Source organism: Neopsephotus bourkii, unplaced genomic scaffold, assembly GCF_033783945.1.
Source record: "Neopsephotus bourkii isolate Nb327-2 ecotype Australia unplaced genomic scaffold, CSIRO-AGI_Nbou_v1 NB_1292, whole genome shotgun sequence".
Taxonomy (NCBI): domain Eukaryota; kingdom Metazoa; phylum Chordata; class Aves; order Psittaciformes; family Psittacidae; genus Neopsephotus; species Neopsephotus bourkii.
The window spans coordinates 5405427-5418441 of record NW_026901776.1 but is presented as its reverse complement, the minus strand read 5'-3'; the positions used below and the strand labels follow the sequence as shown (position 1 = coordinate 5418441).

At 38.6% G+C, this 13015-nt stretch overlaps 1 protein-coding gene across 3 annotated transcripts in view; it reads right to left on the bottom strand.

Annotated features, from left to right (window-relative positions):
• Positions 1 to 1171: 1171 nt before the first annotated feature.
• The window catches only part of CNST (consortin, connexin sorting protein), a 49874-nt gene continuing 38030 nt past the window's right edge, over positions 1172 to 13015 (bottom strand). For all 3 annotated transcript variants that reach the window (XM_061365796.1, XM_061365797.1, XM_061365798.1), the window contains 2 exons: positions 6912 to 7047; positions 1172 to 5302 (listed from right to left, as the gene is read on the bottom strand). In XM_061365796.1, coding sequence (XP_061221780.1) covers positions 5097 to 5302; positions 6912 to 7047 — 342 coding nt within the window. In that variant the 3' untranslated portion in view covers positions 1172 to 5096. The remainder of the gene's footprint in view (positions 5303 to 6911; positions 7048 to 13015) is intronic.

Here is a 13015-nt window from a genome sequence, read left to right as displayed (position 1 = left end):
GATTTACTGATATCAATTCTGTGGCATCTTAGGTGTCACAGAGCAAATCTGTAAAACACCATGCATCTACTCCCCATCGTTTTCTTCAAGAGATGACCACGAGTTCTGGACATTACTGAATGCAGTAAACCCTAGGCTCATTTTATATGAAAGAATTACCACAACATTTAATTCAAAGTAATACAAATCACAAATGATATAAAGGAGCCTTAAAGAAGCAATGTCTAAAAAGACATTTTTCTACAAAAGGACTCTATAGTTAAATAGTTTGGGCTTCCTTGAGTAACTGTTTCAGACAATTAGATCTCATGATGGCATGTGGAAGTCAGCATGTGATCCTTCAGACACCAGCTGCTAAAGAATAGTATGAGAATCAGCATGAGTTTTGAAATCACCAAGGAATCAGTAAGTCATGGGTAGTTTTAAATGGAGTTGTCACTGCTATTTCAGTTTTGTTGTGGCCTCATTACTGATTTTAAAATCTTGATTTTGAGAGTGTAAAGTGGAAGAGGAAAGGGAGAAGCATACATGACCCCTATTCTAACAGGAGAATGTTGGATCGCTATCAGGATGGAAGATGCTGTGGACAGGGAAGTAAGAAGGATGAGAAGGACACTGCTAGAAAACACAGTATTTAGTCTGGAGAGGAGATGGCTTTGGGGTATCTAGTGGCAGCTTTCCAGTAACTACGAGAAGGTTACTAAGAAGCTCTTCAGAGCACTGCACATCAGGAGGCTGAGACAACAAACTGAACCACAGGTTCAGACTGGATATGAAGAGTAACTTTTTCACCCTGAGGACAGCCAAGCAGTGGAATATGCCCAGCAAGGTTGTGCAGTCTCCATTCTTGGAGGGTTTCAAGAGCTGACTGGACAAAGCCCTGAGCAATTAGGTCAGATCTCAGTTGACCCTGCCTTGAAAGTTCAGGACTTTGAGGTCCACTCCTAACTGAATGACGCTATTAAAAACCAAAGACACACCACACCCCTCCCTCAGAAAAAACTGCATTACGCCACAAACCGAACCAAACCTTATGCATTTTATCTTCATTTTCCATTCTGGCTTGGGTTTGACCATGAAATTCTTACTGGCGGTACTGCGCATTTACTTGAATTTCACAGAAAATTTCTCAGTATTTTTATAGGTTTAGGAATCACAGTACCCAAAAAGGTTCAGGTGTTTTCTTTGGGACAGTTTTTATTGTTTTTGCTACAGTATTTAAATTACAAGCTTGGGTGATAGTTTCAAACACAGTTATTTACTCCTTTTGTTAGAGGAAGCTGAATTTGTTACAGTTAGTCCTTTCAGATGGTCTTGTTTTTTACATTACAGCAGGCAAACGTGTTTTCTTAGGAGAGTAACATCCCTTTAGGTTACTGAGTGGAACAGCCCCCTATCACACAAGAATTTAGACTTCCAATCTACTTTGCTTGTTTGATAGTTCAAGCTTGCCCTCTACTCTTGAAAATCCTAAAAAGAGTTTCCCTTTTCATCAGACTACTTCCTACTGCTCGTCACCAGGGCTGTGCTTTTTTCAGGTATGAAAGCACAGACATTGGGGAAATTTTAAAACACGGGCTGTGCCTAGATCATAAACTTCTGCTGGCATATTTGGGCTGTAGAATACCTGCTTCCTTACCGATGCTCTTCAGAAAACAAGCCTGTAGTATAGTATGACTATGCTACAGTACAGTGCTTTTCTTGGTGTAGTCCAGGCTATTTGGGGTAAGGGTGTTAATCATGTCATCAGAAAGCTCTTTTTGGCAGCATATGCTGAATCTCAGTTTTCATAAGAATCTCTTCAAAATAATTACGCTCAAAGAATAAACTGGAGGTTTCTAGTAGAGTGCTGCATGTGATTAAGTGGCCACAACTTCTTTGAAGGTACAGTATGAGCCTGAAATCCAATCATATTTTAAGAAATTACTTTTAACTATTGTCAAGTACTGAAGCATTCCCTGAATTTTCCTACCAACTATAAATTGTTGTATGCCAGCACAGTGTGTCTCCCCTACTGCTCAGCAGAACAGTCCTAAAGACAGTGGCAGGGAAGGAAGAAGAACAAATAGCTATACGCAAAAGGCTTTAAAATGGATGGGTTGCGTAGGAAGCCTTTTCCCTCTGTTTTCTTCCTCCTTATAACAATCTTAGCTGTTGCTCAGGATTATTTTACCTCAAAATACTCAGACAAGAGAAGCAGCTTCAGCTATTTCTTTTAGCTTGAATTTACCTGACTGTAAGATCCTAACCCCTCAGGTAACTCAGGCAGAAGCAATGTCATCAGCAATCCAAGAGCACTGTCACACGAAGCAAGAGTTAGTACCATCACCTTTTTATAAAGTAATGCCAACAGAAATTAGGTCCAGATTCAACCACTTGGCTGCAACTGAGGGGTGAGCAGCTCAGATCAGGAGCCAGGCAGCCTGTGCATATGTGCCCCTTCTGCTCCCTCAAATCCTGAGAGACTGCATGTGTGGTACCTTGGCATAGTTGGGAGAGCTGGAGAGATGCTCCAAATTACAACGCAAGTGTAAGGTAGCTGAGTTACACAGACATCTGGCTGTTCATTCTTCATCAGGTACGTGTAAGTAACGTTGGTGTCCAGCCCCATCATGACGTTCCTGTAGGCAGTTCTGATGATACTAGTGAGTCTTTGCACTGGGAATATAGCACAAAGCAGACATACCAGGATTTGGGCCCACTGATTTTAAACTGAACTGCTTATTAAAAATCACTTTGACTTTAAATAGCTTTACAATTTTAAATAAAATAATTATTTTTAAATAGTCTTAATGAAATGAACCTAGAAGTAGAGGATCTTTGATCTCCGTATCTGATATACTTTTGAATAAATATTCTATATATACCTCTTGATCTTTTTGGTGATGAAGTGCACAAAAGCTTAAAATTTTTATGTAAGCTGATACCAACAGTTGTCATTTTAGGAATAAACTTAATATCCTGAAACACTCAATGCAAAGTTACAGAAACCCAAAATATATTCTAACTGCACAGTCTCTATAAATACATATTTTAACTGAATGCATGCTTTAATTACACCGTGAGTAAATAACCAAAAAAGGAAAATAAGATTCTCTTTAAAAGAAAAACTAAATAAATAAACAAATGCAGACTTCAAATAATAAACTGAACCAGCCAGTAACACTTTAAAATACAGAAGTGTCTTTCTCCTTTAGATCAGCCCAGCATTATAATACTCTGAGGACAACAAACAAAAAATATACAAACTACTGTTCTCAAGTTCCATTCTGAAATCAAAAGTTTCACTAATTTGGGTATTTAAAATTCGCTAGTTTAATATAAAGCTGCACAGGAGGCTCCCTAAGGTACAGATAAACTAAGCCTCCACAGCGAAACCAAGAAGACAAATCATACATGCAATTTATTCTAGAAAAGAAAAGTGATTTTAACTTTCACTTTAAAACCCCGTGAAGTATAACAGTGCGTTAGGAACAATGAAGCTCACTAGAGGGACAATCTGCTCGCATATGCCAGAAAGCATGATCATTTAATGTTACAATTCTGAGCCACATCTTGAAGATTTTATTTCATAGTATTTTAAAAAATAATATTCTAAACCTGAACACACTGCATCATACCACGTTAGTAAGCAGGGAATCACAGAGTGGAGTGAAGTGGACCCCTCAAAAATGCTGTTTCCTGAGATGTAAAGGAATTGTTTCACACTAACGCCCTCAGCAGGGCTGGGACACTGTGCTCTGTACATGAACAGTTGCCATATTTTAACCAGAGTGTGGGCCAAAGCTCTGTGTATCTAATTCTCACCTTCACAGTCATGTCAGTGTTCCCCTTACATACCACCCAGAAGGATTAAGCACCAAGTGATAGTAATACCCATTTAAAATGACTCTTTGTACTCATTCAAATCTGTATAGGTGATAGAAAAGGACCAGATTTTACAACACAGGTCTCAGAACTGCAGGGCAAATAGATGTAAACGTGTTTTATCTGCTGGACCAAGTGCCCTGGACTACTACCATGCTATGGATCTACAGTGAGCCTCTGAATCTTTTCTGTTGGTTAAGTTCCACTTTACATCAGCATTCACCCATCAGGAGAGGCTTCAGCCACAGTTTGGTGATCCTGTGCACTCATCTGGGATGAATCAGACGTGAGCCCTAACTGCAATAAAAATTCACAAAGGCAAGGATCATTATTCCCCATTTACGGAAGAGAAACTTGAGGCACAAAGTGATTACTCCAAGTCAGTGACATACCTGGACAGAAAACCCAGTTAGCCCCACACCTGCTACCAGGTGCTTTAAAACTGGCCCAAGCCACTTTAACATGAATAATTTAGTAAACATCTTACTTTTGTTTCTGTGTTTAGTGAGACCAATGGTTTATTTTTAACCTCCCATTTCTCAAACAGCCCCCACAATACTGGGAGTAAAGTTCCAGGAAATTTAGTGAAGTCTGCTGGCAGATTTATCCCACTCATTCGCTATAACCTTTAAGATACAGGGTCAGTGTTAATCACCAAATGAGGGCTCTGTGAATGCTGCTGCACTTTTCTCACTCCACCCAAGTAATTACATGGCTCACCAGGAGAATTAAAATGGAGAAAAACAATGTAGAAGAATAGTAAGACTTAGAATAAAAACAATGTTTCCATAAAACACAGACTTATTGCATGATAGCTGGAGGCAACACCTTTGCACAAACAGCTGTAAATTAAAGCTGTCTTTTACTAAGCTTCCAGAGATTGCTTACACAATGTGTGGCAATGGGAGAGCAGAAGACAGTTGATTTTCTTGTTTCTTCTTCACTTGGCTCAAGTTGTTGAAAAGCTACTTGCCTACTCTCAAAAGGGTGATGACAATAACTTCTTATTCTCCCATACCACACTGCTACAGTTAAGAACAGATGTGAACATTTTGCCACCTGATTGCTAAACTATAATTTTCTTGATTTTTAAGTAGAAGTGTAAGTACATCATCAAATACACATCACCTGCAGGCGGCAAGTGTTAGAGAACTTGAAATCACATTTTTTTTCTACCGTCTCCAGTAACCACTGGTGATCTCTTACTGCGCTGTCTCTGCTCATTTCAGCTATGAGAAGGCTATCCAGTGTTTAAATTCTTCCATACGCTGCAATATTTGGGTATAATAGAAATCCATGTTGGCTGCAAAATCAGTACACACAGGGGATTCCATGTCACCAAAGGTGCAGTACAACGCAGTTCCTCCAATGCTAAGGAAAACAGTTGCTAGGCACAGCAGGATCAGCAAAACACAGGAGCCACCAGCTACTTCATCTGTAAATGTAAAAGAAGAAAAAGTGAAAAAGGATGATATACAAAGAATTCGTGAGAGAAAATCTGAGATTGGTTTTACCATTAATGGGTCAGGAGGTAAATATATTTAATAATGCTCACCATGTCAAAGTGACCATAATACATACTAGGAACTGTATCTTCCTCTACCCAGTCTTTTCAGAAACCTAAATAATAATATAGCTTCATTTCCGCAACCTGTGTACCTGTTCCTGCTGATACTGTTTGCAGGGTCATACCACACTGACGCAAATACACTTAACTTTGAGAATGCTCTTCAAACAAAGCCTTCCTTCATGGAAATGCTTGGAATGAAATGAAAGCTTTGAAACTAAAACAAATGGAAACAATCTTCATTCATATTGACACTGACTGCACTACCATGAGCAAATTGTATTTGCTTTCAAATTTTGACTGTAATGACAGAGACAAAACCTTCAGGGTAGGCTAACGTGAAGGGTTAGCTTACATCTCTGTAGTAACTCTTTGCACAATTGCTTATTCCAGAGTAAGATCAATAAAGAGGTTGCAGGGATTCTGCTGCATCCTCACAACCCCACTTATCCTTGGTAACTTGCATGCATGAATAATATCTGCATTTTCTGTCAGATTGGAGGCTCTAAGAAAATTTCTGAACTCTTCACTTTACATCAAGAAGAAGAAACAGGGGAAAAGAAGAAAAAAAAGGAGGAAACATTCAAGTATTTTTCTGTGGTTTTGAAATCAGATTTAAAATAGTAACAACTTCCCTCTGAATCATCATGGGGCAAGAAAAGAAAAAAAAAAAAAAATCAGAGAAGAAACTCTAACTGAGATTTCATTTAAAACCTAAATTGTTTAAAACAATTTCAAGAAAAATACGGGGTAAGCTCACTTTTGGGATGTGAATGGGTTTTATTTTCCCCCATTTAGTGGCTGGCACACACAGTAGGAGATAGAAAGTACTATCATTAGTAACCAAAAGTATTTTTCTTAACATCTCTTTGGTTTGAATAATAGAGATGTTAAATTCCAAGAAAAGCATAACAAACTAATATATTTCTTATAAGGCAGTTTAGTCCATTATAAAGGCAGTAAGGTGTTTATCCAAAATTAGTGCCAGCTAGCAAATATATGTAAATGTTTAGTTACAAAGCAAGGTTCAAATCTGATACCCTCCAATCCCATGGTCTACTAGAAAGCTTGGGAAGCTACCTGTGGACAAAACACAACAGACTTCTTTCTTCTACATTCCTCTTTACCTACATGTATTAGATTTAGGGAGAAAACCTACACCTCCCACCTCTAGGTTCTGAACATTAATGAAAGAACATTCATTAGATGTCGCTTGCAAATCATTCGGCCAAAGAAATAAACCTGTGGCACCAGTCTCAACTAAGCTTTAAAACAGAAATGTACTTATTTTATCCTTCTGTAGTCTTGCACCTGGTATAGAATAATCTTTGATTGATCACCTACATTTATTACTTGGTTAAGTTTAATAAAACCACGACAGTATGTACAAAGAACGCCCATATTGCTCTTATGAACAAAACGATCAACATCATTTGCACCCTGAGAGTGCAACCACGAATTAACAGCTTTAAATTACCTTGATCCAATGTGTCTTCCATTTCTTGGAATCGCACTCTTCTCTTTGTTTGCCTTTGATGGACTTGAGCAATTGTTTTTCCATCCCTGTCATCTCTCTTCTTTAGTATAGACACCAACCCTTCTGCAGGGGCAATCTATCAGGAAAGACAGTGAGTGGCACAAGAGATGTGAGAAATCCAAATGTTGGATCTATTAAACAATAACTTTAAGGAGGAGATGAGTTAAACAATTAAAAGAGCTTAAAAACTCTTCTTAAAATTGCAGCACTTGTGACACCTTCTTGAATACATCAATTCCTTAACATGCAGGACAGCCGCATTATCATTCTGATGACTGCTGACACTGCTTGCCCTTAATTGGTATCAAAATTAAATATACACACATTTACTTTTGGATCATACTTTGTATTCACTGCAACAGTACCTGTGTAAGCTCACATTAAATCAAATGGGTTGGGGCAGTGGTGAGGAGGGTTCATGTCAAAAATGTTATCAGTAGAGGGCAATAAGAAGCCCCATGACACACTGCTGTTGCCACTCCAAAGATAAAATCCTGCAAAGGCTATCAAATACTTACTGTGAGATTAATTTTCCAGCACTGCAATTGGTTCCCCATGGTGAACAAGCAGCTACAGTAAGGCCACAAAACCAAAAAGAGATAACACCAGGGAAAAAAAGTAAGCTTCACCACTTTGGACAGATTCCAGCTCCACGTTGTCATAAGCTCTCTGGATACAGCAGCAGTTCAAAAATCCTTCCCACAGGCTGGTCACCCAAACAGCTTGCACAAACAGCAATACAGTCAACAAGTCAATAACTCATAACTTCTCTTTCATTTGCTACAGCATTTGGCTTAGCTGCAAGGGTATATACTAAGCCATTCTAGGATGTTACACCACCCTGAGCAGTCTAAAATTTCCCAGTTATTAGACAAATGAAAGTAGGGGAAGTAGCAGGAGACAAAAACCTTCCTAGGAAGCAGTTCCCAGTGTGCTAGAAACAAACAAATTAAAATAGGAGGCATATTTAGACATGCCTTCATTTATCTTGAGATCATCTTTACATGAAAAAGGTATTATTCATCTCTTTGTATATCTGAGTAGCACTTACTCTGTAGATCACCAATGACATTGGTTAAATTGTTAAGTAATCTGTATACATTTGTGCTACAGCTAAGAAAACACATCACATTTGCAACTGAGTTTGCAACTCGTCTGTGTAGGAGATGACCCCAGACATCTCTAATTTTCACATAAACTAAAAGTGGAAAATAAGCAGCTTCCCAGATAACACTGTAGCTGCAGAACACTGCTTAACATTCCCCATAACCAAATCAAGTTAGAAGACCACGCATAAAAACTTGTTTGCTTGGCAATTGTAAGAGCTGTAGGAAAAGAAAACAAGTCACTTTGTGACTTATACCCCTAAACTTGCTTCATGCTACAAACTTACGCAATGCAGCAATGCATGCTGTAACCAGAGATGGTGCACTGAACACAGTGAAAAGCAGAGCACAATCCAGTCGGCATGGTACCAACTACAGCATTTGGTGTTTGCAACTATTTAACTGGTAAATGTGGCAATCACACTTGCGGGTCTCAAGTCTGGCAGCATTTTATAGCCCTGAACTGGACAAATAATGTTGCCCTGAAAAACTCGAGTTGGTCATTGTGGGTAGGTGCCTACAGTCCAACAGATTTCCTCACAAGCACAACTGAGAGGATAAAATCAATCTCTGCCACACTTCCCCTTTTCATATGCGCTTTCACTTCTGATTATCTGCTCAAGAGCTTGAACAGATTATTTAATGAAACAATTCAATGAAATACTTAAAGTAGTAAAACTCTGGAAAGAAACTGTTTACGTCAACATATGGAGGACCACTATTTGGCACAACTGAACCAGAAATAATAGCCTGCAAGTGTCTCATCACAACAGCCAAGTGCACTGGGGTGAGCTTTGACTGGTAACATTAAGTTAGCCCTGCAGAACTGCCATGAAAATTTATCAGACCTGACAGTTATGCTTTCCTTGTTGTGACAAGCAAGGGGGATCATGTAGGAGTGTATTAATTCGATTTATTTATTTGGGAGGGCAGAGATGAAATAATGTCCTTTAAAAGAGCAGATTATTTTAATCTTTTGCGTATGGCATTGCTTTCATAAAGAGGATCAGTGCTGCTCCTGCACCACCCCAGCAGCAGGCTTGCTGCTGCCTGGCACACATGTTTGTGGGTGGCTTGGGCTGCAATGTCAGCAATGTCACCCAGGGCAGCAGGGTGGTTGTACCACTCTGCCCTAACATTAGTATATGGTGGTCTGTTGCGACAGCAGTCATTTCAAACTGAGACACTTTGTTTTGTCTGTTGGCTCCTGGTACTTTTGAATGACTGCCACAAGCTCTGTCTTCTCCAACCTTAAAACCAGAGGGCTGTCTTTGACAGGATTATGTGGAAACATGTGCTTCCCTGACTGCAGTTATGTAAAAGGCTTGCAAAGGAAAGTATTGCTATAAAGGAGGTTCACTGACTTTCCCTGTCAGCCTACACAGCTCTGTTTCAGGATTTACTTCTAAATGTATAAAGAACTAATTGACACAGCACTGGTTTCTCTATTCTGAACATCTTTCGCTTGAAAAGAGGGGAGCTTTTGATTTCACAATACAATGAGTGTGCTGCTGTTACTCTCCTGTCCCAACAAAAGCCATAGACCATATTTTTAAGAATATCCCTTTTACATGATACTAGATTCATACTAGATTCATACTAGAATATTCCATCTGCCTTTGAATTTCACAAGTCACATAATTAAGTTTTTTGTTTTGTTCTGCAAAGGACCCACAATGCTATTGCCTCCTAATCACAATACACTTTATTGCTAAAAGTGCAAATGCAAACATCTGGAATTTCATATAAAGCAATATTTACATCTTCTTTTCTACCCTATTCTCAACTGCAGCTCAAAACTACTTAATGCAAGCATCACCACATTTTATTGTTCTTTTTTTATGTCACAAAAATGTTATTGCTGTGAGGAAGGCTGTCAGGTAAAGTCAAATCTCATGCACTTAGAACAATCGTTAACATGTATTTTTCTACTATACCTTTTATTTAGAAAGATTTCAAAGCAATATATGAATTGATTGCATTAGGTCCATCTCCAATTAATCAAACATCCAAGGAGAGGGACTTAGCTGCCATGCAAGGCTTGAAGTTTTCCATTCCAGTCTTTAGGAGGCAAGAGGAATTTAAAAAGGCAGATTTCATTATTTAAATTGGAAGCTAACGAGGGAGCTGTGGTTAATAGAGCTGACCACACGCCTCTGCTTGACTTGAGCCACAGGAGGAAAAACGTAGGCTTGCACTAGGTCACACTGCACACAGCTCTGTTACAAAAGAGAGCTGCAGAAAGGACCCTGTTGAAACACTGAACATTTTCTTAAGTCCAAGTTACAAAGTTAACAAAAGATGCTCTTGGAACATGTCTAACTGAGCTTACTCACCTGGCTCTGGTGGCCTTCACAGAAGTCTTTTAACCAGAGCTCTTATAATTACTGTACAGGAACTGAAAATGGCATACAGGTATGTGGTGGCATTTTGAGCAACAGTTAAACAGGAAAGCAGCAATGATTGTTGGTTAATTGAAACTCTGTTAATATCTTAGCTTGTCTCTTTTTACCACTATCGATACAAAGTGATTCTGCTTCACAGAAAAGTTCTAAACTTTTTTAGATAAAGTTTAATATCCTGGCTGTAAATAAAGAAAAACATAAGCTCTAAATAAACCTCCTGTCTTTTCTCTGTTTCAAACAAAATTTGCCAATAGAAAAAAAACAAACAAAACCTTCTTACATTATGCACATTTTTGCAAATACAGTGTGTGAATGTATATAAACATACTAGACAAAACTATGAAAATAAGGTCCTGTACTTCAAACTCCTAGAGAGAACAGATCAGACTTGACTATTGGAATCATTTGTAGCATACAGGAATAAGTAAAAATCCCCCAAACTGGAGGCACTGAAAACGGATTCAGGAAGAGAAGTTCACTGTATGATGTATTTTGGTCTGAATGCAGAGAACCACTGCAACCACTCAAGTTTTGTTTGTGTATTCTTCTGTAGACAGTATTCCTTATTCAGATACTTTGCAAAAGCCTATTTTCATTCAAGCCTAGTTCCATTCCTAGCAATACCAGATATTTTTTTTAAGTGGGAATCCATAACTGTACAACAAACTGACAAAAAGCAAGACTGCCCTGGGTTAAACTATAAACAACAGTCAAACCCCTAGTAAAATACATTAGGCACATAAATAATTTGACTTTGTAAAGGAACTGACTTAACAGACTCTGTAATCATACCACAGCATCTGACTCCAACCATTTTTCTACTCATATGCTTGCCATGCAAGTATCAGGACTCCTTTCTACAGCAATAAATAGCTCAGATATCATGTAAGCATTTCATACAGAAGTATAATTCTTGCAAGCTCAAAAGTACAAGACCCCAGCCATACAAGAGAACAGGGAATCTCACCAAGGCATAGACTCCAGACCTAGTACAGATAGGTGAAGAGTTCGTTTCTGCAATCAAATCTGCTGCTAGTCAGTACATACCCAGTACTTTTAAATAGTCTTTGTGTAAAAACAGTGCCAATCAAAAGCTACTACCTTATGGTGTGGTAGAGTCTCATCTTTGTTTTCTGAAAGAAATACCAAATGATAATTTTTCAAGTAGGAAAAGACATTAAGATCTTACTTGTTGCCCTGATGTTCACTCAGACAAAAAGCTTATGTTATGAACTTCCAATTTGTAGGGCAAAATACAACTTACATGATTTAGGTTACCATTTGTTTGACTTCTGGTGTGTGTCACTTCATTCTCACAGAAACAACAGCAAAGATATCTAAGAAGAGGATATACACTTCCCATATCTGTTGCTGCCAACTGCTGCCTGCTTCAAAGTTCTTTGCTAGCTGTAAGAATCTAGTTTCTATAAAATGACAGTGATCTTACATCATTTGCACATTGTGCTACACTGTTTCTACTAGAGAAGAAGAAACACCCAATATAAAGGAGTGCACCATATATAAAGTACCATTTTAACTTTGCAATTATTTAAAGCCAGAGTCAGAATGTGTAGATTTTCAGTCTCATAATTAGTTACTGTAAATGGTAGACTAAAAGCAAATGACATAAAGGATCTAAATTAGAGAACTACATAATTCTTTGATCTCAATAAGGGGTCACACGAAGCTTGTCCCAAATGTAAATGCATACACAAGTATTTACCCTTCCCCATTTTCAAGAAGTCAACATCACACCTCCATTGAAGAATATTAATGAAATTTTGTCTTACCATATGATTTTTGTACCTAGGTTATTTCATAATAATCTTTACTTCTGCCTTCCTTCTAGCTTATTTGTGGCAATATGCCCTCCATGAGAAGTCTTATCATAGCCATATTGATTTATGTTTCGGTATGGGGTTTTTTGGTGTGGTTTCTTTCACAACTACTGTATGAAACGAAAACATTGTTATTTTATTAGATGGCCACAGCCTGAACAGTGAAAATTCAAAGCCTTCAGGTGTACAAGAAAGGAAGAGGTGTTACTGCTGGGTGCAAAGATCAGTCTGCTTATCAAAAACATCAGTGGAATCTTAATTTAGCACTGAGCCCTCACATCTGCCCAGACAACACAACAGTGAAAGCAAGTTAACAGCACTGCTTTCTCAGGGGTGCCAAACTCTCTCAGTTCCTGGTGTCTTTCAGGAAAGCTTTAGGTGCTCATGCTCACCACTTCTGAAAAGCAATGCCTAGGGTAATGACACGTGATAAGATAAACTGGGAAACCAAATGCAAGTGTTTAATGAAACACCACAAGCTGCTGTGCTGCCCTTAACTCACGCTGCTGCACCCAGAGATTTCAAATATTGCAAAACAGCACCAGATGCCGCATATCACAAATGTTAATCGGTGCTGAGATTAATCCTTCTCCCTCATGCGCAACTCCCAGAGCGCCAGCCAAGACTGTGCCTTGTATGGCCAGAAAAAGTACTATGGAAGAACTCAAGGTACTTTTTCCTCTCCAGAGACTTAA